The sequence below is a fragment of the Erithacus rubecula genome (genome assembly GCF_903797595.1).
Source record: "Erithacus rubecula genome assembly, chromosome: 23".
In the NCBI taxonomy this organism is placed as follows: Eukaryota; Metazoa; Chordata; class Aves; order Passeriformes; family Muscicapidae; genus Erithacus; species Erithacus rubecula.
In genome coordinates, this window is record NC_136675.1 from 4860270 (window position 1) to 4884580 (window position 24311).

At 50.2% G+C, this 24311-nt stretch overlaps 3 protein-coding genes across 4 annotated transcripts; all 3 read left to right on the forward strand.

Annotated features, from left to right (window-relative positions):
- The first annotated feature begins 1071 nt into the window (after positions 1 to 1071).
- On the forward strand, positions 1072 to 15998 carry SFPQ (splicing factor proline and glutamine rich). Of its 2 annotated transcripts, XM_079325860.1 has the most exons (12): positions 1072 to 1822; positions 2276 to 2464; positions 2549 to 2850; positions 2956 to 3051; positions 4335 to 4531; positions 4821 to 4905; positions 5204 to 5321; positions 5541 to 5589; positions 5670 to 5791; positions 14659 to 14703; positions 14999 to 15073; positions 15918 to 15998. In XM_079325860.1, the coding sequence occupies exons 1-10, from the start codon at positions 1199 to 1201 to the stop codon at positions 14677 to 14679; spliced, it is 1803 nt and encodes a 600-aa protein (XP_079181986.1). In that variant the 5' UTR covers positions 1072 to 1198; the 3' UTR covers positions 14680 to 14703; positions 14999 to 15073; positions 15918 to 15998. The 2 variants fall into 2 exon arrangements, with proteins under 2 accessions (XP_079181986.1, XP_079181985.1); XM_079325859.1 differs by lacking the exons at positions 14659 to 14703; positions 14999 to 15073; positions 15918 to 15998 and adding an exon at positions 8387 to 11178.
- Positions 15999 to 18030: 2032 nt separating this feature from the next.
- Positions 18031 to 19324, forward strand: TMEM35B (transmembrane protein 35B). Its single transcript, XM_079325458.1, has 3 exons — positions 18031 to 18197; positions 18593 to 18773; positions 18856 to 19324. The coding sequence occupies exons 1-3, from the start codon at positions 18090 to 18092 to the stop codon at positions 18984 to 18986; spliced, it is 420 nt and encodes a 139-aa protein (XP_079181584.1). The 5' UTR covers positions 18031 to 18089; the 3' UTR covers positions 18987 to 19324.
- A 1922-nt stretch (positions 19325 to 21246) lies between these two features.
- LOC306811715 (platelet-activating factor receptor-like) lies at positions 21247 to 22283 on the forward strand. The gene has a single exon (XM_079325672.1). The coding sequence runs from the start codon at positions 21262 to 21264 to the stop codon at positions 22261 to 22263; it is 1002 nt and encodes a 333-aa protein (XP_079181798.1). The 5' UTR covers positions 21247 to 21261; the 3' UTR covers positions 22264 to 22283.
- Positions 22284 to 24311: the final 2028 nt, after the last annotated feature.

Sequence of the window (24311 nt, forward strand, 5' to 3'; positions counted from 1 at the left end):
CTTTAAGGTCCTTTCCAGCCCAAACTACTCTGATTCCATGGTTCAACGAAGAATGAAACTGGTCTTTGGCTTCCCCAGGTGTCAGAAATATTTATGAGATTGTTGTTTTATCACAGCTCTGCCACAGTTCTGTGCAATTAACCTGGGACATTCCCGTGTTTCACACGGGATTGGATTTTGTTTTTTTTTCAGATCTGAAACTGAATGTGAAACATCCCTGGGAGCTCGAGAGAGGAATGAAGCACTGCTGAAGGGAAGGTATAAAAACCTCCTGCTGGTGTCATGTTGTGTCCCCTGCGTGGCACTGCTGAAAACAGGGACACTCAAGGGATGGAAAGTGCTTTTGGCCTGTTTTCTGTAATGGAACATGCAATGTTGGGACTGTAACCACTACAGTCTCGGCACAGCTGCTTTATTTTTCACCTCGGAATACACCGTGTACATTTTGGGGGACTGCTGTCGCTTTTTGTTTGCATCAAGCCATGTCCTGCTTTCCTAAGGCGTCTGGAAGGAAACTGCGGATCGCTGTTCCTAGATCAGAATTTTTTTTTTTTTGCGGCTTCCCTGCCCGACATTCACACGAGACAGACCGAACGTGACTCCCTATGTTGGCACCGGGGTTCCACTACCACCCTTAAATGCATTTTTAATCTCAGATTGGGTTTCAAAGCAAGGAAGGCTCCGGCCTGTAATTGAAAATACGTTTATTTGACATTTTTCCAGCCGCAGCCAGAGTTCAGCGCGCCCTGAGGCGCCGCGCAGCCAGGCCCGGGCCGCGCCTCCCTGTGACTGACAGCCGCGCCAGCCAATCACAGCCCGCGCTCCCGCCGTGACTTCGCCTCCCGCCGCTCAAACTGCCCAATCAGCGCGCGGGGGGTTAACGGACCATCCCTTGCCAACGTCGGCGGTCAAACGCGCCAATGGACAGAGGGCAGGCTCGTTACCAATGAGATCAAAGAGTTGGCGGAACTGCCACACGCTATTGGTGACTTTGCTTTTCAGTTACCGCCGCCCGTGCCGGTGGTTGGCTGGTGGGGAGGAGGGGGGCTTCCGGGGGCGGGGACACTATATTACGGGCGGACAAAGGCGGCGGCGAGGCCGTCCAGCTCGCCGCCATTTTGCGCAACGGGCGCTGAGCAGCAGCAGCCGCCGCGGCCGGAGCTCAGTCTTCATCTCCTCCTCTTCCCTCCGCTGCACCATGTCGCGGGATCGCTTCCGTAGCCGTGGCGGCGGTGGCGGCGGCTTTCACCGGCGCGGCGGCGGTGGCGGCCGCGGCGGCCCCAACCACGATTTCCGCTCGCCGCCGCCCGGCATGGGCATGGGACAGAACCGCGGCCCGATGGCGGGCGGCCCGCAAGGCCCAGGCGGACCGCCGGGAGGGGGCCCGAAGCCCGAACCACCGAAGCCGCCCACGTCCACCTCTGCTCCGCCTTCTTCATCCTCCTCAGCCTCCGCCACCACCGCGGGACCCACCGGCAGCCAGGCGGGAGCGCCTCCATCCTCTGCGCTTCCCGCGGGGCAGCAGCCACAGCAGCAGCCGCCAGTTTCGGCTCCTTCCTCGTCTCCCTCCGGTCCACAGCCGCAAACCAAGCCCAGCCCCAGCCCCACGCCGGCCGGCGGCCCTAAGAAAGGACAAGGACAGTCTCCTGGCGGTGGCCCCAAGGGGCCAGGGGGCCCGCAGCAGGGGCCGCACAAGGGCGGTCCAGGGCACCGCGGCGGGCCGGGCGGGGAGCCGCGGGGCCGCGGGCAGCAGCACCCGGGCCAGCAGAGCCTCGGGCCACAGCAGGGCTCAGGAGAAAGGAGCGAGAAGCTGTCGGACGAGGTGAGTCACGGCCCCCCCCAGCTTCCCTCAGGCACAAGATGGCGGCGGCTCCGCGCGCCCGGGCCGCCATCTTGAGGGGAGGAGCGGGGCGGAGGCGGCGGCGCCTCGGCGGGACGCGAGCGGTCCCGGTGTCCGCGCCGTCCCGGCGCTGCGGTTTGCGCCCCGTCGCGTTGCTCGGGGCTGAGGTTTGGGTTCCCTCGCGGTGACACCGTACTGTGGTTTGGATCTCCGAGCGGTGCCCCGGCAGTGCTGAGGCTGCGGTTTGGGTCTCTTCGCGGTCGCTCGGGACTATGATTTGGGTCCTTTGGTGGTGCCGGGGCTGCTCTTTGGGTCCCCTCGCGGTGTCCGTGCAGTCCCAACGTTGTTGTTTGAGTTCTCCGGGGGTCCTCAGGTCTCCCCGCAATTCTGTGTGCAGCGTTCAGTGGTGGCTCGAACTGGTCTGATTCTTTGTAGGGGTTTAAAGCGAACCTCTCTCTGCTGAGGCGGCCCGGGGAGAAGACGTACACGCAGCGCTGCCGGTTGTTTGTTGGGAATTTGCCTGCTGATATCACAGATGAAGACTTTAAAAGACTGTTTGCCAAATACGGGGAGCCAGGAGAGGTTTTTATCAACAAGGGGAAAGGCTTTGGATTCATTAAATTGGTAGGCATTCATGTTGTGTGTTCATCCTTCCCTTCTCGCCATGTACAAATTAGTTTCTAAACCTGGGTTTTGCGCTTCCCCCAGGAATCTAGAGCTCTGGCAGAAATTGCCAAGGCAGAGTTGGACGATACCCCCATGAGGGGCCGGCAGCTCCGCGTTCGCTTTGCCACGCACGCCGCTGCCCTGTCGGTGCGGAACCTCTCACCCTACGTATCCAACGAGTTACTCGAGGAAGCTTTTTCCCAGTTCGGTCCCGTGGAAAGAGCTGTTGTGATTGTAGATGATCGAGGTAGATCAACAGGAAAAGGCATTGTTGAGTTCGCATCAAAGCCAGCCGCGAGGAAAGCGTTTGAACGGTGTACTGAGGGGGTGTTTTTGTTGACAACGTAAGTACTTTGCCAGGATCTTTTAGTTTTGAGCTGAACACTGCAGGATTCTAGTTTTCAAGAGTAAAGGTTTTTAGAGGAGTAAACCCAGTATTTTCTGTTCAGCACTCCCAGGCCAGTTATTGTGGAACCGTTGGAACAACTGGATGATGAAGATGGTCTTCCAGAAAAACTTGCTCAGAAGAATCCAATGTATCAAAAGTAGGCACAATCTTTTTCATATAAAGAGGGTATTAGTGACGTATTAAGCGGTTGCCCCTGGCACTAGGGAGTGTGGAAAGATTTTCAGAAACAGGCTTTATATTTTAGTTTGTATTTCCACTTCTTGGGAGGGTTTTTTGTTCATAGTTTAAAGTAACATAATGATTTGTTTAGTGTATTCACCAAGTGTTACACAAGCAGTTTTTTACATTGTATTACAAAGAAATAGCAGCTCGACAGATGGTTTTGGTGTATGTAGAAACTTGAGAAGTCAGACTTGATTTGTTTCATGCTATTGTTAAAAGCTGTCCTTTTCCCTTAAGGCGTGTCTTGGGTTGATGATCCCATCATCAAGGGGAACTTGGAAATTTACAGTCATGGTTTGAAATGAGAAATAAACTGAAATTTTAACTCATTCCACGATTAGTATAAACTTGTTGCATGTGGATTTGCCTTGTAAGCTGACTACTGGTATAAAGGGACAAAGAGTCTAGAGAAGTAAAGAATCAAGATAAATCTTTTTTTGAAGCAGGAGTTTTTTGTTATTATCTGTGCATTAAAGCTGTTGTAGGAATTTTATATTTTCCCACATCACAAAAGGGAGGGAGATCCAGTCAGTCTTGCTTGGCTTAGAAAGAGTTCAAAATTCCTTGCTTTGATCAAAAATTGTACGTGGTCTTGTAAGAGGCAGCTTTGAAAAGAATGTGAATTAATACAGTGATTTAGAATGTTGAAATACTTAATGTTGGTAGTGTATGGAAAGCTTTTAAACTCGGTAGTTTTGTTCCACAAATTATTGAATTTTCAATTCGAGTTTGTTTATATGACAAAACAAACTGTTGACCCTCAGGCATTTTTAGAATTATTTAAGTGAAAGTGAAGGCTGTTATTTGCCTTTGCCACAGAGTGCCTTGGCACTGCAAAAATTCACCTCAGTTGTGCCTGCTTGGGCAGAGGCCTGTCTTGTTTGAGGATTCTGCACCTGCAGTTGTCAGCAGTGAAGTGTCTAAAGGCAATTAAGAATGAGGCAAGCAAGCAGCAGCACTCTGAAAATTTGCTTGTGGTAGTGCAGGAGTCTCCACATGTGCTGTGATAATTATTTCTGTCCAGTCTGAGTGTGTAAAGTGCAGCAGTTCCATCAGAGCCAGTTCTCTGTCCCATGGTTGTCAGGTATTCTCAGGGTTGCCCTTGATGTGCCCTAATAATTCAGTTGTTTTGCTTGTGATCTTGTATTGACCTTGAGTTTCTAGGATTGCCCACTCTGAGTATCTTCCTTTCTGCAGGGAAAGAGAGACTCCTCCCCGTTTTGCTCAGCCTGGCAGTTTTGAATTTGAATATTCCCAGAGATGGAAATCTTTAGATGAAATGGAAAAACAGCAGAGAGAGCAAGTGGCAAAAAATATGAAAGATGCCAAGGATAAACTTGAAAGTGAGATGGAAGATGCTTATCATGAGCATCAGGCAAACCTCCTGCGCCAAGGTAATGGGTTCTGAATTCTTTCTGTCCTTCTGTTTTAAATGCTGGCTTAAATATATGGCTCTTTAATGATTTAGTGAGTAAATTCATGATTTCTGATTGTGAACTTGAGAATTTCAGACGTAAAGAGAAACTGTTAGTTTTTGGTATTTATTTCAGTGGTGTATTGGTAGGAACAGTGACATTGGAAGGTACTTTTCTACCACAGTGCAATTGAGGCAGATCTAATTCAGTTAAATAGTTAAAATTTGGCATTTTGTGAAAAAGCTGCTCACAAGTTTCATCCCTGCAGACCTCATGAGGCGCCAGGAGGAGCTGAGGCGTATGGAAGAACTCCATAATCAGGAAATGCAGAAACGCAAGGAAATTCAGCTGAGGTTAGTTTGGCTTTCATGGGTTTTTATTCAAAGTTACATGCACACATTTTTTTTCCCAATTACTTACATATGAAAGTTTTTTTATTTTTCAAGAAACACCATTGCTGCTTCAGTTTGTGTTTGCGAAATTGAACTGCTGTGTAAGTTTTTTTCTCCAACATTTGAGCATCATAGAGTATATTATTTTTTTTTCTGAAGTGTAATCACTCAGTGCATTTCTATTGTTGGAGCAAGTGATGTTGGTGTTGTTGGATGTGCTGCACTCCTGGGGTTTAACAGTCTGCTTTGGGGTGACCAGGCAGGAGGAGGAGCGTCGCCGGCGGGAGGAGGAGATGATGATCCGCCAGCGGGAGATGGAGGAGCAGATGAGAAGACAGAGGGAAGAGAATTATAGTAGAATGGGTTACATGGATCCAGTAAGTGACATCGTGGTGGGGTGGGGATATATTGCCATGTTCAGCAAGTTTGTTGATGTATTTTTAAGATCATTGTGTTTTGCTTCCCTTGGGTTGGGGATTGCACTGTGTTTGTGTATGGGCAGTGGTAGTAGTTGGCTGTACATGTGCTATGTCTTCTGAAAAGTTTGGATTTTGGGGGTTGTGATTATCAGGTTAAAAGTTGTTTCTTCTATGCAGAGGGAGCGAGACATGAGAATGGGTGGTGCTGCCACAATGAACATGGGAGGTAAAGAATCTTTTAAATAATTACTTCAGGTAGCTGACTTAGAAATTATCAGAATATGATTATCTATTTCTCTCTCTTAGATCCTTATGCTTCAGCAGCCCAGAAATTCCCACCTCTGGGAGGTGGTGGCGGCATAGGTTATGAAGCTAATCCAGGAGTTGGCCAAGCAGCCATGAGTGGTTCTATGATGGGAAGTGACATGGTAACGTATCCTGTGGTGCCTTTAGCTTAGCACAAGGGAGTTATTGTGGTTGGGAATGAGTTCTCCAGTGTTCGGATGGTTGTGGAAATGTCACTGTTAACTGCTGACTCTCTTGTCAGGTGTTTAACACAGGACAACGTGGCAGTGTGTAGCACTAGAGTAGTTGATAACCTTTATGGTAGCTTACACACTCAGAAATTGTTTGCAAGTGAATTCAAATGTGCTCTTAAGCATATTTGCAATTAACTGACTTCATTGGACTTTGGAAATTCTGCGTCACTGGTAGGCTTGGAAGGATATTTTTTGAACTCTAGAGAATCTGACAAATTTCATCAAAATGCTTAATGTGGTAATTTTTCAGTAGTTTGATGTTCTGTATTGGTGGACAAGAGAGATATTTTTATTTTTTTTTTTTGTTCTCCTTCCCAATGTGTAACACTATTTGTTTCTGCCCTTCCAAGCCTAGGTAGGCTGGATGCATGTTGGTCTGGGTGTGCTGCTCAGTCCAAAATCTGCGCTCAGGTCTGTTCCAGCAGCAGATTAATTTAAGTAATCAATGGTAAACAGCATATCCCATAGTCTGTGCTGATGTTGCTGTAGAAAAGCAGAAATGCTGGTTTTTAGCTTCAGGCATGTTCCAGTTATCCTGGACTGTAGCCATTTGTGGTTCCTGTCTCCCAAAGGAATGATAGCCCGGTCTGTTTTCCTGTGTTGGGCATGACACAAAGGTAGAACCTGTTAAAACTACAGCATATCTCCTGTTCTGAGGTATGTTTCCAAACTGTACTAATTTCTGGCACACTACATGTGTGACTGGGCTTGGAGCCTGCTAGGTGCTCCTACACTGAAGCACCATGGATGTAGATAACAGAAGTGCTTAATGGGCAGGATGGGAATCTGCTGGCTTAGGTGGCAATACCCGTGTGCTTTCACCCTCCTGAAAGGGTGTACACGTGTAGCACAAGCTGAACTAAATGATTTTTGGGTGGGTTTAGGCCTCTGGCTTAATGAGCTCAACTACCATAGTAGCTTGTCAGATACTTTATCTTTTTGGGGAACATATCTTTGGAATGGTAACTTCACAGAGCATCATTGATTCAGTAGACAGTGCTGTTGGCCTTAAGGTATCTCCATAACCTACGGATACATAAGCAGTTCCTGAGCTTCCTGTGAGCAGTTAGGCAGTGTGTGATGGATGCTATGTACATTTTTTCCTGAAAACTATGGTACAGGTGCATGTTGAACTTGTGTAATACCTGAAATGTGGTCTGGTCAAAAGATGTGACAGTGAGGTGGATTAACTGCCTGGAGTTTCTTAGGCTGGGGATTGCTGTCACAGTTCTTGGGCTGATAAAACAGAACTGGAGATGAGCTGAAGCTGCCATGAATTAGGCAGAAATAACCTAAGTAATATTTGTGAAACTCCTTTCTTGGAAGGATTGATGCTGACTTTCAGAAGTCAGGAGCTCTGAAGTGTGCATTTTCAGTTGCAGATACTTTTTGTAACAAACCACCTACCATTGTTCTGTGACTCAGTAGTGGGAACCTTGGTTGAAATGAAAATTTAAAGCTCTCTTTGACCTCATAATGTGTAAGTTCTGTAGGCTGAATGCTGATCACACCTAGTAATACAATAACTGAACAAAGTACATGCAACTAGAGGTACTAGTAAATAGACCTGAAGTCTCTGCTTTATTGCAGAGTAACATAGCTGTTACACCTTGGTGTGAAACCTTTCAATTGCTGTGAAGCTGTGAATTTTCCAAGAGTTTGTGGTGAAGGTGGGGTGGGAGGGGAGATACTGCCTGGATGCACACAACCCTCTGTGCATAGCTCTAACTGGAAACCCTGAGTGCTTGGAACACATTTTGCATCTGATGCAGCTCCGGAGTACGTTGGGTTGAACAAGTGCCAGTCTTTGCTCGAGCAGTTGCGTTGGTTAGGTAAAGCACTGGTCAGTAGCTTTTTTCACATTTTTTTTTTTCTTCTTGCAATGCAGTAGTGCTCACAATGAGTTTTGGTACTGCCAAAGGCCTCTGCAGTTTAGTCAGCAGACCGTAGTCTTAACCCCATCTTGAAAAGCACATGGTCTCTAGACAGCACATGCCAGTCCTGGTGAGTAGGCATTCTGTTACATTTGATGAATGTCAGCTCCTGCTTCAGCCAACCAGAGCTGCATTCTCTCATTAGGCTTATTTGGAAATGACAGTGATGTAATCTGAGCTTTTACTGCACTAAAGGTGAGAAGTTCGCAAGCTATTTGCATTAACTTGGTTGAAAATTTTGCTAGAGCTCATTTGGAAAGGTTGTTAATTCACATCTGCACTAATGCTTACATTTCTAGCACTGCAGGGAGGATCTGTTCTTTGTAACAGATGTATGAGAATGCATCAAGTGGGAACATACCTCAAGGCATGTATTACAATAAACTAATTTTTAAATTACCCTTTTTTCCTTTCTATGTTCCCGGTACCTGTGGATCGGCTCAATGGTGATTGTATCGACGAACCTTGACTACGGAACCTTCTAAAAATATATACTTAACACACATGGACATCAACTACTTATAATGAACTGTTAATTCTGTTCCAAAAGCGTCCTGAACGCTTTGGGCAGGGAGGTGCGGGGCCCGTGGGTGGCCAGGGTCCTAGAGGAATGGGGCCTGGAACACCAGCAGGATATGGTAGAGGGAGAGAAGAATATGAAGCCCCAAACAAAAAGCCCCGATTTTAGATGTGACCTGTAGTTTCATTCCAGTTTGTTTTTGTCTGTCTTGTTTAGACACCGACTTCTTAATTCTTGCATTTTAGTAAGAAAGCTACGTTTTTATGGATGTTAGAAACTTACTGACCTAATATTTGTAAGTGGTCTGTTTGGGCGAGTACAATTTAATTATGTAATGCAGTGTTTCAAAATCAAATTTAGCTGTTTTTTTGATGTATAACGTCCCTAACTTGATGGCAGTGTACCTTGTGCCACTGAATTCCCAAAGTGTACCAACCTTTTTTTTACTGTGCTTCAAATAAATAGAAAACTAAATGTAGTAACTCTTCTTGCCAGTCGTGGTTAAACAAATGAGGCTGAATACCACACCTGTTACAGTAACCTGAGAGCCTCGAGCTGAGGTCGGACCTAGACCAGGGTGTGGAACTGCAGTGAAGAGTGAGATCTCTTCCCACAGTGCCTCTCTAGCCAAAGATTGGGTTAAATTGTAGCTGAACTTTGCAGTAGGTGCAGATTTTTTGAGCAGTAATTGTGCTGCGATAAGGAAGCAAATGGAAATCTTACAAATGCTGTAAGATACATTATTTAAAGCTTCACTGCAAGCAGTGCAGTAATGAATTCCATATTTTAGCTATGGGTGGTGGATGGTAGCACTTACCACCCTGGCAGTTACTGCTTGGAATCTTTCAAAGACTTTAAGCAGAAGACTAGCAATGGTTATTTTAAAATAAATTCATAGAATGCCTTGTATTGGCTGACTTCCTCACTAAAGGATTGTTAATGTGATATTTATATGCTCTTAAGCTGTCTTGAGATTACAGGATCTGGCCTTGCTCCATATTGTACACCTGCCTGAAATTGCTTGGCAAAAAGACCAGAAGTGTTACTCGAGTGATTAAGGTTAACTTGCTTATGTCCTCATGCTAACAGTGGACTAATTTGCCTAGTTCAGAATACAATCATCTGTATTATGGGGACTGCAGGAACTATTCTTAAATTGTGTAGCTGGTGGGCAAATCCTAAAATCCTGTATGTAAAATACAGCAATCAGCTTGCTTGCATGATGGTTATCGCTCTTTTATTATTGATGTTTGGAGATAATGCTTCAAAAGTAGTATCTGAATCTGGAGTTTTAAGAGTTAATACTACACAGTGCAAATAAACTCCCTTTAAGGTTCTTTTTGTAGAAGATCTGATGAATTCGTTAGTTTGCTGTTCATTTTATTAAGCCCCAGAAGAATTTCAAAGCATTCTGGACTCATTGGTAAGGTAGTTGCTTTGCTTATTATTCCAATGTACCAGGTAAACTGGGAACGTGACTTCCCAGTGTCAAATACCTTGGTGTTAATGCAGGATACATCAACCTGCTTGGCACAGAGTTAGCTTGGCTGTACCTTCACATGATCCCCAACCAGCAGAGTTCTGTGAATAGCTTTAATCTTCCCAATATCCTTCCATTCCTTGTGCTAAGCATTGGCTAATTCTAAATTTTCTGCTAAATTTTCCCTGTGGTTAAAACTTAAGTGTCAGATTGCAGGCTTTTAGGGTACAGATGGCTGATCCCTCTTGAAGTACTGTTACCCCTTAAATAGAATAGCAAGTTGGGAAATGCTGATACAGGTAACACTGCTGTGGTACATGAAGCTCACTAAAGAGCAATTGAGCTTGTTTGGTGAATGCTTTTTGTTTACCCAGAAAAGCTTGGGGGTTGGTAACATGCTATAACAATGAATTGCTCTTGAGGAGGGAATGCTAAATTGGCAGTTCCTAAACTGCAGACCAAGTATTTGGAAGTTACTTGTATTGGATAGTTTACAAATGAGCAGTATCAATGCAATTTGCATTATTGAAGAGGTTTTAAACAATATCTTTTCTGGAGGGTGTTCATGGGACACCCTCAAAAGGTGAAAGTGTCTGAGGTGGGGAATTCTGAACGTGAACATTAAATTAATTTTTTCAGTTTATTTTTCAGATTACATGTCATTCTTTATTAAAAGAGATGCTGGTGCATATCCTAAAGTATGTTCTTTTATAGTTCTGTAACTTGGAAGAGTGAAGGATGCTGCTGTCTTTGTACCTTACAGATCTTTTCTTTGGGTACCCCTGTTTTGTACGTAAGCTACTGTTGCTAGGTATTAAAATAGCTGAGCTGCAAAACCATGATTAGTAAATATATTTGAAAGATCTGTCAGTTTTCAAAAGATCTGAAAGATTGGTTAAATCTGGCTTTGTTGTAGCTGCATAAGCAGAATTTCTAAAACAAGTTCTGCTTTGAGTTGCATGTACTAAACAGGCATATGATGAACTAGCCAACTTCTTTTCAAGACCTTTTAAAGATGGTGTCTTAAAAGCTGGCAAACTTGTCAACTTTAAAATCTGATAAAAGTTACTAAATGTGGGAGGCGAGAAAGTGACATTCCTTTGATCTGTTCCTATGAGGTTTTGGACTTTCATAAACTCAGATTTATATAATTGAATCTTCTAAAATCATTCAGAAAAGTGCTTTACTGGTCAGACCTGTTTTTGGATGGTCTGGATCACATAACATTTTTTGTACTGGACTTGGAGGACATTGGCTGTTGCAATTTAGCTTGTTTTATCAAAATTGAGCCCATTTTGACACTTGGAGCTCTAAAAACTGCAGCAAGTAGAAACTGGTATCGTTACACATATGTCTTCACACTTTCTCAGAAATGAATACAGAATAATCTTACCTTCTGGCGTAGATACATTACACTAATCATTTATACAGCTGATGAGAAATTGAAAATGCTTTTGAGATTTTGTGGTATTTTTGTGGTAGACAAATTCTTGGCTTCTCCTTGGCAACCATTTACTGTGGCAGCAAGTTCTTGCTGGAGTTTGAGACTGCAAATTTACACTTTAAACTAGTGGCCTGCTACATAACTGCACTTAGCCAGCATTTCTGCAGTTCATAACTGTGAGGAACGTAGTACCACAAATGGCAATGGACATTAGGACCCGGATGTAGTATTCCTGCTTGCTCCAAGATTCTCATTGCCGACTGCGTACAGGTAGGTAACAAGCAATATAATATAACTTGGTGACTTTCTATGTAATCTTATACTGTGGGTATTCTGACATCACACTTCTGACTGTGGAATTACAGTGCAGCACTCCATACCTGTATATGCTGAGCTTGCATCAAAGCTGTGTGGTTTTCGGTTGGAAGATTTTTGTCTCGTTCAGAGACAAGAAATAATTTACTGTGGTTCTTAGATGAGGATTTCCAGACCCGATTCCTCTGTACATACAAACTTGGCTTGGGTGGATTTTTCTTAGTTCTGATGTAACGAAGATACTCTTAAATGAAGCACTGTGGGGAAGAGGGCATGTGATCTTAAACTCAGTTCAGTAGTTGACAAGGTGCTCTCAGTGCCTGGAAAAGAACACGTTTAAACTTTCTGTAGTGATGGAGTGGCCCATCTGCAGCTCATCCATGTGTAGAGTCTTGGCTTGGTGGGAATGTGTCAGTAACCACTGCTCTTGCCTCGTGTGCTGTGTGAGAATCACCTCAAGCTACTGGTACAAGCAGCTCTGAGACTGATCCAGAATATTTTTGAGGACATAAATGAGTGATTGAATATCCTTGTGAGTTTCATAGAGCTTATTGGACATTGCAGTAATCTTTATTTTAACCTTTGATTGACAAGCCTGATACATTCCTCTGCTTTGACAGTGATGAGATTCTGTACTTCAGCCTCGTAGAATCATCTTCATAGTGTTATGTACAGTTTCATTTTTCATCAGTCTTGTGATGTAATTCTGATCTCTTCATTAGTAGAACTCCTGACTGTAGTGTTCCAGGATCAACATGCTTACATTGCCAGACATCCAGATGTGCTGATCTCCAGCTCTTTTGCATTAGCTCTTGAACCTGAATTTCAAGATCCCTTGTTCCAGCAAATGATCTAGCTCTTGTCTGATACTCAGTTTATTTCACAGGTGTTGTAATGTGTTTTCCCTTGTTCTGGAAAGTTCTGCTTTGTTTACTCATTTCTGGTGTTATTGTCATTTCTGGACCCTTCTTTGTTACCTTCCAGGCAGGACTCTTGCTGGTGAACAGTGATCTGCTGGACAGCCTTGCCCTCTGCTGTAGCCACCTTCCCAGGTTCCATTGAACCCTTGAAGTAGCAGGTGCACTGTAAGATAAAGGCAGTAGGTCTTTGGTTACACCACAGTGAGTGTAGCCCATGCCAGCTGGTCACACAGTGACACCTTGTCACAAAGTCAGTTTGGCTTTTCATGATGGTTTACCTTTACCTGTGACTTGAATCCATTTTGTGATGGCTTATCCTTACCTGGGACTGGGATCTGGTAGCAGACCTGCTGGCAGCCACTGTGCTGTCAGGTAGCAAAACTGAATTAGTGATCTTAAACCATTGCTCAAGATCTGTCTTAAGTTTTTCCAGTGTGCTCTGGATACTTGACCTGCAGGAATGTCATGGAGGGGTTATTGGCACATCTGCCTCATTCTACATACTTGAACTAAGCAGGTTTTTGACACTCTTGGAGCAAGCAATCTGTGACTGAACCATGGGGCTCAGACCAGCTCTGGCTGCAATAATGAAACTTGGTGTGGTAGCAAACTTAGTCATGTCTGCTCTAAGTCAATCTGTAACAAGTGGGTACAAGAAATGACATTCAAGTGCTTGCATTGTGTTTCATCTTGGTTTTATCTGTGTATGAAATACACTTTTTCTCAAAAGTTGACCTGAAGCTCAGAAGTGTGGTGTCAGAATACATCTGCGTACTGCTAGGCCCTCCAAGCAGAGCCTGGTGCTGGCAGGAGAGCACAGCACAGCGTGGATGGGGCTTTATTGTAACATTAAGCATACAAAGTGTTGATTTGCTTGCAGTTCTCCCCATAGCTAAACACTGAGGCCTGTGAGTAGTTTTAGGACTGGAGCAGTAATGGGGTTGCATGTCTGTTAATCATTGCCAGCTGCAGTGACATGATCAGGAAGGCCAGTGTTCTGTTCCATTATGTTCAATGAGGCTGAGCATGTTGGGGAGGATGCATCCAAGTATGCTGCTCTGGGGAATCACTTGGCTTCTTCCACTACCAGCAAGTTTTGGAATCAGCTAATTAGCTTCAGATTTTTTTTTTTTCACTCTCCATACCAGCTAGTGGGGCTGTTAAATAGCTGCTGCCTGGAAAAGGAAAAAAGGGAGGATTGGCCTTCTCCCACCTGTGTCATTGCTGCTAGGTAATGATTGACACGTTAGGACTTGGCTGTGCAATCCTGCAGTGATCTGTGAACACCCCATCTCTATAAATGTTGCTTCTGAACACCAGTACTGAAGAGCTAACTGGGGAGGGCTGGGAGGAGTGTGGCTAGCAGGGAATCTGGAGTTTTCAAAGGATGCACAAAGATATAGTATCCCTTATGCATGGTGTTTGTTGCTATGGCAGAGAAAACAAAACGTGCATAACTCCTGCTCCCAGGGGCTGTGAGGAAACCCACGTGGGTGGTGGGTTGGAGACTAAAGCCTGAAGTTGTCCCTGCCTGGTACCCATGGTGGGATCTGCCTCCCAACTGGAGCTGTGCATCCCCAGCTCTCACCACTGCAGGCTGCCCTCAGCTATAGTCAAGGGGGGTCTTGAGGAGAGAAGAACCTTGCTGAGGATAAAAGCAGTGACAGTGCCAACCTCTAGTGTCTGCCTTTGGCTTCTGAAGCACTTGGACTGTAGAACATGAGGGCTCCAAGAGGGCAGAAGCACTGCATTCATTCCCTCAGGACAGGGAAGAGAGGGGGCATTGCTACAGGAGACAAATAGGCTGATAGAGTTGAAGTAGCTGACAAAATCAATGCCTTCACATAAGGGATAGTATACCTCTGGCTGCAATCAAACCTCACTGTGCTCACTCTGGGGTTATGGGTTGTGCTCAGGGTGCAGTTCTTCAGGCAACTGCCTGCATATTCCTTCAGCTCTTGATGAGTGTTTAGGTTAGCCTATCTCTGCCCCTTACTCTTCCACGTTATAGTCTGGAATAATTGATAAGTTCCCCCTCGTAACTAATCAGTCCATGTATGTTAAAATCTTATTTTTAAGTTAGTTTTGAAACGGCCACAGTTTGCTGTGTATGACTCTAATAACTTCAGTTGTTATCCTTTAGGTGAAGATGAAAGCTGAGTGACACCAGAGTGCTCATCCATGGGAAGTAAGTATTGCTTTTTTTTTTGTGCTGGATGGATGACAGAAAGGTTTTTGGACACATGGTGTTCAGTCACTGAGTACCTTTGAACTGGGGAACACTGAGAAGTTGGAACCAATGGATACATGAAATGTGTAGGGTAGAACACAGTCCCTGCTGTCACACTGTGGGCTTGAGCATCCTGACTCTACCTGGGCTTGATATCTTGACAGCAGCAGCTAAAAATACCTTTCTAGACGTGGGTTTGTACAAAAGATTTCAAAATCACTGCAAGTATAATAACTTAGGAATGTTTTTCCAGCTGAGGAGTTGAACATGAGCACATCCAGCACGGTGCCCAGTGGTGTTTGGAGAGACCAAGGGAGCAGGTGGACAAGTAAGTATTGGTGTCCTTACACTGCTAGGGGGGCTCTAGCCCATCATCCTGTGCTGGGTTATGTATTTCCTGCCTGAAATGTGTGATTAATCTCAGTTTTATATAGCATTTCTGTATCTTGCTTTTGTAAAGCCAAAATGTAACTGTTGGCTGAGGCTTTTCAGCCCTGCAGCAGCAAATAAATTCTGTCTTTTGTGTGCTGCAGGTGATCAAACAAAAAATGACCATTCCTGCACTCAGGCTGCAGTTGGTGATTGTCAGCATGGGAAAAGGAAAATAAAGCAGCTGCTTCTCAGATGTTAATTCAACTAAACATTGCTAAAAAACTGTTTGCTGGAATACCTGAACATTGAATTTAAAAAATAACCTGGTGTATGAATTAGCATGTGCAGGAGCTCAGCTAATAGCAGTTCAGGGAATTAAACTGACTTGCAGAGCTGGGATTTATGACATTTTCCCTCTAATTTGCCACTAAACTACAAGGTGAAATTTCAGATATTTAAAATCTTGTTTGAGGAGCAACATGCTGAGTTCCTTAACTGGGGAGTCACAGGTAATTAACAGTAGATCTTTAAGGTGTGAAACCAGTGGGATTCAATGGGTGAATTCCTATTGAATCCTCTGGGGTTTGTCACTGCTGTGAGGTAGTAAAACACACAAAACCATATCTGATCTTAAAAATAGATTAATTCTGTTGATTTAATCTCAAATCTGATGTGAATACTTGAGAATATTGGGCACTCACATTGCCTGTGATTCTGAATGGTGATTCCATGTTGTGTGGTTCTTGCTGTTTTCTGTCTTTCTTTCAAAATCTTTCTAATCATGTGCTTTGCACTTGCAGAAAAAGAAGTCTGAGTGCAATGAAGAGGAACCAGGAACATACAGCTCTTAAAAATAAAATATATTTAAATATTTTTATAAACTATTTGTTTTATTCCGAAGGGTATTGTTGGGTCTGAGAAACACAAATTTCTGGAAATTTCACTCATTCCTTACTCTCATTTTGTGTGTTAAGTAGTTTGGTATTGTAGAAACCTGTGCCTGCTTGGTTTTTAATAGCTTTTTTGGTGATGACTGGAGTAATTAAGCCTGAGATGCCAAGAGTTAGAGTTCTCTAGAGGCCAAAGCAGTGCTGGGTTTAGCTCTTGCAGCACAAATTGCCATGGTTCATGTTGCTTCACTTGATGCTTTGGCAGCTGCACTGTGGTTCATGCTGCCATTCATTAAATACAATCCTTTGTTTAAATATCAAGTTGTTTAATATGATGAAATACACCAGTGATGGCTCTGCTCGTTGGAGCAGGGTTTCCTCCTGCAGTGGCATGAAGAGTCATAAACATTTGGCTGGGTCCTGATTAGAAACATGAAAATAAATTGAATTTTATGTGACAAAGTGGTATGAAATACTTGAGAGGGATCTGAATGCCTGGGAGAGCTCTTGGCAGGGAGGATTGGTGCTGCACTAGGAGATGCTGCTGCTGTTTTTCCTCAGACAATCAGGTGCTGGGTGAAGGCAATCTGAGGTGTTTCACTGATTTGATGACTTTGTGGTATTGTCTGGATCCTGAAAAGGCTTCAGTGAGGTTTTTGTGGTTCTTCAGTAGCTGCCCTGCAGGGGCTGGGGTTCAGTGTCTTTGCCTCTGCAGCTTGTGCAGCCTTTTTTCTTCAGATTCTGTTATTTTCCAGTAACTTGTCCTCATTTCCACTGTTGCAGCACTGGCTGCTTCTGTGAGAAACTGTTCAGCATTCCATGTGCTGAACTTCATCTCCTCAGCTCCCTGTTACGAGCAAATTGCAGCATTCCATGTGCTGTAGGGATGGGGTGGGTTTTCCCTAGTGCTGGTGTCTGCTGTTAACTATCACCTGGGATGTCCTCTGGTGAGGCTGACACTTCTGTTCTCCCAAATAGTTCATTAAGTAGCTTCTGTAATTAATAAAAGATCACAGAGTGAGAGCAGGTACACTTGAACAATATCCTGGCAGCAGTGCCTGCTGCCCTGGCCCCACAGCCCTGCACACACACTGAGCTGCTGCACTCACTTTTTCAGGGTTTGGTGTTTATTTTTAAATTCCTTTCTAAGGCCTGCAGCCTGCCCTGTTGCTGTCATTGCATGGTGTGCCAACCCGAGCTCCAACTCAGGGTGAGCAGCTGAACAATCATGTGCTGCCAGGAGTAAAAATAGTGTCACTGCCACTGGCCGCTGTCCAGCCACATCTTGTGGTGGCCGAGCTGGGGTCGGTGCAGCTCCAGGCTGCTTTCTATGCCCCGCAGTCCTTCCTCGTGCCTGGAAAACACTTCAGGCTCTCATGCTTTATTTGCATTAAAAAAAAAATATTTCCACTTGAATTACACAAACGTCATCGCCCGCGGCTCCCCTCGGCCGGGCTGGAGCGGTGACGCAGAGGCCGGGGGAGCGCGGCCGCCTCCGTGCCCCAGAGCGGCTTCTCTGGGGACAGAGCATCGCTGCTGCTGATTCTGTGCTGCTGCTGCTGTCGCTGCTGCTGCCGCTGCTGCTGCTTCTGCTGCTGTCGCTGCTGCTGTCGCTGCTGCTGCTTCTGCTGCTGTCGCTGCTGTCGCTGCTGTCGCTGCCGCCCGCTCCGTGGCTCCCGCACTGCCTCTGCCCTGCCCGATCCGCGCTCCCCGCAGCCCCTCGCCCCCCAAACCAGCCGCTGTTGCCATGGGTCAGTCACACCCGCTCACAGAGCCCACGGAGCCCCAGCTGTGGGATGTTTTTTGCGGGGTGCGAGGGTTCCCTTTTTCCTCCAGCTCTGTTTCGGTGGGAGGATGGAGCTGCTAGCGGGGTCGTGTCACAACCTGGGGGGTGATGCTGCAAATCTGAGCGCCCCCTGCTCCGGCACCATCCAAGGGCTGAGGGGTCCCTGTGCGTGCGGGCCGGGGCTGGGAATGAGGCCGAGCTGGGAGCGGGGCTGGGAAGGGAACGGGGCCGGGCTGGGAGGGGACCGGGGCCCGGCCGCTCCGCCCCGCTCCGCCCCCGGGCCCGCCCGTCCCGCCATGGCGGCGGCCTTCACCGCCCTCCGTGTCCTGCTCGGGCTCTTCTTCTTCCTCACGGGCGCCCTGAAGGTCTCGGACTGGCTCTCTGCCGACCTGCACCGGCACATGGTGAGCGCGGGCTCGGGGCAGCGGCGCAGAAAGCAGACAGCGCTTTGGGGAAAGGAACAGGTTGGGGTGCAGGGCTGAGCCCCAGGGAAAACGTGCAGGGCTCACCCTGTTGTGGTGCGGGGTGAGAATAAACAGTTTGGGACTACAGGGTGGAGCACTTTGGATAGAAGGCTGAGCCCTTCATTGTGAATCAGACAGAATCCCTTGGAGCACAGGGCTAATCCCACTGGGGAAAATGGGCACTGGGCTGATCCCCTTAGGGTGTGTGTTGAGTTATTTAGGATGCAGAGCTGATCCCCTTGGAGGACAGCCAGGGCAGGGCAGACACACTGGAGGGGCTGTATCCCCCCAGCCCCAGGCTCAGAGCTGCCTCGCTCCCCTCCCACCCTTCCCAGGCATCGGAGTTCGTGCGCTTTGCCAAGGTGTTTCCCCTGAAGGATTTGGGGTTTGTGCCGGAGCCGGGCAGGTACCTGGTGGCCGTGGGCTGGCTGGAGGTGACAGCCGGGCTGTTGCTGGCGTTTGGGCCCCAGCTGCTGCAGGAGATCAGCAACTTCATCCTCAGCGTCGTCATGATCGGTGAGAGCCGGTGGGCACATGGTGGGGTATTGGGACACCCTCATTCAGAGACCCCCATCCCCACACTCTGCTCTTTGCCCAGGTGCCATCTACACGCTGCTGGCGCTGCAGGAGCCGCTGGCCATGTGTGCCCCCGCCACGCTGTCCCTCGGGCTCCTCCTGCTGCTCAACATCCGCGGGTACCCAGCTGCCCCCCGGGCCAAGTTCGAGTGACGGCAGCGGGAAGCACGGACAGCCCGGCCCGTGGGAAGTGATGCCTCCGTGGGATTTCCAGGGAAGGCGTGGCATCCTGCGGGGTAATGCTGATGACACACAGTGTGTCCTCTCCTACCTGTGCTGGTAACTCTGGTGCTGGTTGTCCCCACACTGTGGGACTGGGCTGGTGCTGTGGGACGGTGGCTGTGGCACCACTGTGACACTGCCGGGGCAGCTCTGTTTGCTGAACTCACACAAAGTGTCCAACTCTTTCCAGCATTTGGCCACACTGAGCAGGGGCTGGCTCTGCTCTCTCGGGGGCTTTCAAATTTTGGAATAAAACCTCTTGTTTTTCATGTTTTGCCTCCCTGTTTATTTCTGCCTCCCCTCCATGGTAAGCTCCCAGGGGGCTAAAGGGATGTCTTGGGGCTGGAGAACCCATCTCTGGGGACAGTGCCTGGACACAAGGCCTGAGGACATGTGGGAGTTGGTGCAGGAGCTGGCACAGAGGCAGATGGACAGTGGGGAGAGCCCATCTGAAGTGGGATCCTACAGCCACGCCACAATGTGCCAGGCCCCTTGCTGCACACCCAGGGAGTGACAGGAGTGAGTGCCCAGGCAGGCATGTGCTTTTTGTGGATCTTGCTCCCACAGGGAGCCACCCTCTGCCCTCCCAGATGGGCACAGCACTCTCAGGGTGAACCACACTTCATCTGAACCCTATGTGTCTCTCAGCAAGGGAGCTGGGATGGCTGTGTGGGGAGTTGGGGTGAGCAAGGGGTGTATGACACCCAGGTACCCCTGGTGGCACCTGAACTACCTTAGGGTGACATCTTTGGTGTCCCAAGGGAACACACACAAATTGCAGGGCCACAAAGCAGCGAGTCAGATGCTCACAGAGCTTGGGGGGGGGGGGGGGGCTGTAGGGCTGCTCCCCTTAAAACCAGCTTTGAAGCCAACAAAAGCACAAAGAGCCAGGAGGAGGCAGATTCCTGCTTTGATCCCTTTGGGGCATCCCTCTTCTCCCCAGCTGCCGGGTGCAGAAACTTGACCCTCTGCTGCTTTCATCCAGGCGTGGGTGGGAGAAGGGCCCTGGGAAATGGAATTAGATGTGGCTGGGGGCACGCAGGGGGGTCAGCCAGGCCAGTACTGGCCACTCCCACATGTCCCCAGCCCCCTCAGCCGGCGCAGGGGATCTTAGGGTGGCTCCAGCAGGGAATCCCCCATTACATACACACACAGGTGCTCTCCCTACTCCAGCTGCTGTCCCACAGGGAGGCTTGAGATGGTGGGTGGGGGTCAGGCAGCCCCTGCCTCCCCCAGCACTTAAAGCTGTCCCCAGCCTGGCTGGGGATCAGAGTGAGGAGCAGCCAGAGGGGACACAGCCGCTCCTGCCCGACCCAAGGTGAGTGACAATTGTGGTGTGGGAGAGATGGAGAATTCACTGTGCTAACGATGGGGAATGAGGAGGAAAAAGGGACCACTGAAGTACCCAGAGTTTCCTTTGGGGTCCAGCTGAGGTCACCCAGGCTCAGCAGCTCGTGCTCACTGTGCCTCAACCCGGAGCTGGGTGCTGCTTGTACCGAATCCAGCCCTGCCGAGCTGGAAAACACCGGCTGGTGACTCAGTGCCTTCGTTGGCGAGGTGTGGGCAGGCAGTGATGGGAGGTGAAATAACTGCAGCCCTGGATACAGCCACTGCAGCACAGCGTGGTTTTCATGGCCAGAATCAGAGGCAACCCTGCTGTGCAGGACTGGGGGGGCATGAGGGGATGCTGGCCCCAGGTTGTACCCCCTCTCCATACCTGGGTTTCTCCGTTCTGGAGCTCACTGAGCCAGTGAGCTGGGTGACTTCCTCATGCCTGCTTCCATGGGGAATTTGGGGTGCTGGGGGAGGGCTGGGATGGGTGGCTCCACAGACACGTGCTGTGTGGGAGGTGTTAAGCCCTGCAGCTGCTGACTGGAGCCAGTGTGGCACCTTCGGGTGCCTCCGGCCGCAGTTCTGTCCCTTGGCTGTGCTGCAGCTGTGCCTGCCACTCCCTGGGAGCTCTAGCTGGGCAGTTGACAGTGGCTTCTAGGCTCACATGTGTGAGGGGACATAGCTGGGGTCTCCTCTCCTGTGTGAGCTGAGCCCTTCTGGCAGATGATGGCATCCCCACAGAGCTCTGCCTCCAGTGCCCAGCAGCTACTGCAGGTGCCAGCCAGGTGCCAGTCCTGTCCAGGCCAATGTCCCTCCCTCCCCTGTCCCCAAGGGTTGTGCCACTGACTGCTCTCCATCTTTGCAGGAGCCCGGGATGAACGGCTCGGTGCCGGGGCCGCTGCTGGTGGAACACCCCAGCGAGTGTGTGCCCAACAACCCGGTGCAGTTCCTGCTGGTGCCCGTGGTCTACTGCCTGGTGCTGTGCGTGGGGCTGCCGGGCAACCTGGTGGCATTGCTGGTCTTCCTGCAGAGCGGCAAGGTGAGGAAGGCCATCCGCATCTACCTCATCAACCTCACGCTGGCTGACATCCTCTTCAACCTCACCCTGCCCCTCTGGATCCACTACTACCTGGCTGGGGGGGACTGGCTGCTCTCAGAGGCCGCCTGTCGCCTGGCCGGGGCCGCCTACTACCTGGCGACCTACAGCGCCATCACCTTCATGGCGCTCATCAGCTTCAACCGGTTCTGCGCGGTGCGGGCGGCGCGGCGGGCGCTGCCGCTGACGGGGCCCCGCGGCGCCGCGCTGGCCGGAGCCCTGGCCTGGCTGCTGGGGCTGGGCTGTGCCGTGCCCACCCTGGCCACCCACCAGACCTTCCCCACGCCCGCCGGCACCACCGCCTGCTTCGAGCAGCACGGGCGGCAGCGGGGCTACGCCTACGCCATGGTGGGCTTCTTCTCCGCCGCCTTCCTGCTGGTGCTGGGCACCTACGCCTCCATCGCCCGGACGCTCTCGCTGCCCGCCGCGGCCTCGCCGGGCTCCCACCGCCGGCAAGCCCGTGCCATGGTGCTGGGGATGCTGCTGGTCTTCGTGGTCTGTGTGGCCCCCTACCACTTGACACTGGCCCCCTGGGTGGGTAGCCGGCCCTCTGCGCCGCTCTGTGGTCCCCCTGACACTCTGGATGTGCTGCACACGCTGAGTGTGGCTCTGCTCAGCCTCAACAGCTGCCTGGACCCCGTCATCTACTGCTTCTCCATCCGGCGCTTCCGCGCTGACCTGGCTCGGACCCTGCGCAAGATCGGCCGCTGCTTCCCGCTGCCCCCGCCGGCCCCGGGGCCGGTGCCCGGTGCCCGAGCATCCTCCTTCACCTCCTCCTAGCAGGGTGGGCACCAGGGTCCTGCCCCCCCGTCCCTGTGGGATGTGGTCCCTGTTGCCAGGTGAGGGATCGGGAGCAGCGTGGGGGGAGCTTCGTGCACCCCCCTCCTCCCACCCCGCTCTGCTCTCTGTGCGTTCCCCCGCGCCCACAGCTCCTGCTCCAGCACAGATCCTGCCCCCCGCATTGCAGGCACTGGGAGGGCGGCACTGGCACTGGGAGATTGGCTCTGGCACTTCCAGAGGGACTCGCCCAGCAATGGGATCTGAGCCATAGTGGAGTGTGGGAAGAGAGAATGGCGAGGAATGCTCTGTGGTTGCTGTCGTCCCCCCGGAGTCTCCATCCTGCAGGGACATGCATGACCAAAGACCCCCATGGCATGGTCTGGGCTGCTGAGGGGGCTGTTTGAGGCCCCGTGGCCAGTCCTGTCCTGCACTGTCCCGAAGCCTCATGCCTGCACCCCTCCTGCTCTTGGCCAGGATTAAAAATGAATGAGCCAAAGGCTTCCCCAGTCTCTTCGCTGGCGGGTGCCTGTGCCCCTCACCGAGAATTTCTTGTGCCCTGGGTAGGGCTGGATATGGGGCAGCCCCGGCCCCTGCAGCCCTGGCCCCCAGCCCAGCCCTGCTCCTGCGGCAGGACCCTGTCCCAGGGCGGCTCTTGCACCGGGGGCTGCTGAGACCGCACCCCCCTGCCCCATCCCCTGCCCCGTCCCCTCCGCAGCCTACGGGTGGGCGGCCGTGGAGGGCGCAGCCCCCGCCCCGCACCTGCCGCCCCCGCCCCTGAGCCCGGCGCGGCGGGGGCGGCGGGGCGGGCGCGGGGCCGTGGGCGGCTGTGTGGGAGGAAGATGGAGTTTTCCCAGCCCTGGTTTATTCCTGCTGCCAGCGCAGCCCCGCTGCCCGTGCTGTGCCGGCGGCAGAGCAGGGCGGGTGCTGGGCAGCCACGCGGGTTTTGGGGATGGTGGAGGGGGCGGGGGCGCATCAGCTGCCCCCTCAACTTGGGGTCTTGCTCCCCTAGCACAGGGTTGCTCTCCAGCACACTCCAACCCACGTGCATGGAAGGAAACGTGAGGCATCAGGCAGGAGGAGATGGGATGCCTGGGGACTGCTGGCACGGGATGGGCAGGGTGGCAGTGGGCACCAGGACGGGTGGGTGATGCTGTGACTGTGACTGTGGGATTATTGAGGGCTGTCTGGATGCCAGCAGAGAGATGAAAGTGTGGGGCAAGGCCTGACCCTGGGGAATGGGGTCTCCATGTGCCATGGAAGCTGTGCACCACTCTGACCCAGGGAGACCATGGCTCAGTAAAGCCAGTGTGGGTTCATGGGATGCCCGTGCTGCCCATGGTGCCTGGACATTTTGGATGGGGCTGGATGCTGTCTCCATGTGCCGCAGTGCTGCTGCTCAGCAGAGCTGGGACATGTCCCAAGGTACCTCTGCTCTGCACCCGGCCCCGGGCCAGCTGCCTTCGACCACCCAGTTCTTCCCCTTTTGAAGTTCATATTAAATTTTAATCCTTTTATATAACTGCTGAAGGAGGGGGCAGAGCTCTGCTCCCCGCATGCATCAGGAGCAGCTGTGTCGGCAATGCAGGATGCTGCAGGGCCTGGTGGGCTCTGGGGCTGGAGATCTCTGCCTGGGGGCCACAGGACTTTTGGGGGGCTCTCTGCACACCAGGAGTGGGGGCAGCCCCAGTTCTGGCTCTGGCTCAGTGGGAAACCCTGGGGACTCAAACCACAGCACTGGGACATGGACATGACTGCTTAAAAACACACTTAGGGCATCTGTTCTGGCCATGACCCCCCCACACATTGGGCAGGGCCTGGTGGGCTGTTCTGGGCTCAGCTTAGCACCAGGATGGGGCATGTGCCCCCACACTGCTCCTGCCACCCTGCAGGGCGTTACCCAGGTTATTGTTCCTGCACTTCCAGCCCGCGCACGCTGTAATTATTATTATTATAATTATTATCAAATTACAGGGTGTGGTGTGAGTGGCTCAGCGGGCAGGAGGCAGCGGGTGGCCCTGGGTCTGCTGGGGGAAGGCTGGGCCTGTGGG

What these genes read in the sequence shown, in the direction of transcription:
- SFPQ (XM_079325859.1), top strand. Translation starts at nt 1,199, where the DNA reads ATGTCGCGGGATCGCTTCCGTAGCCGTGGCGGCGGTGGCGGCGGCTTT. An exon ending in GCTTTGGATTCATTAAATTG is followed by an intron (nt 2,465 to 2,548) that starts GTAGGCATTCAT and finishes CGCTTCCCCCAG; the next exon opens with GAATCTAGAGCTCTGGCAGA. An exon ending in AAGAATCCAATGTATCAAAA is followed by an intron (nt 3,052 to 4,334) that starts GTAGGCACAATC and finishes TCCTTTCTGCAG; the next exon opens with GGAAAGAGAGACTCCTCCCC.
- TMEM35B (XM_079325458.1), top strand. Translation starts at nt 18,090, where the DNA reads ATGGCGGCGGCCTTCACCGCCCTCCGTGTCCTGCTCGGGCTCTTCTTC. An exon ending in CCGACCTGCACCGGCACATG is followed by an intron (nt 18,198 to 18,592) that starts GTGAGCGCGGGC and finishes CACCCTTCCCAG; the next exon opens with GCATCGGAGTTCGTGCGCTT. An exon ending in CCTCAGCGTCGTCATGATCG is followed by an intron (nt 18,774 to 18,855) that starts GTGAGAGCCGGT and finishes CTCTTTGCCCAG; the next exon opens with GTGCCATCTACACGCTGCTG.
- LOC306811715 (XM_079325672.1), top strand. Translation starts at nt 21,262, where the DNA reads ATGAACGGCTCGGTGCCGGGGCCGCTGCTGGTGGAACACCCCAGCGAG.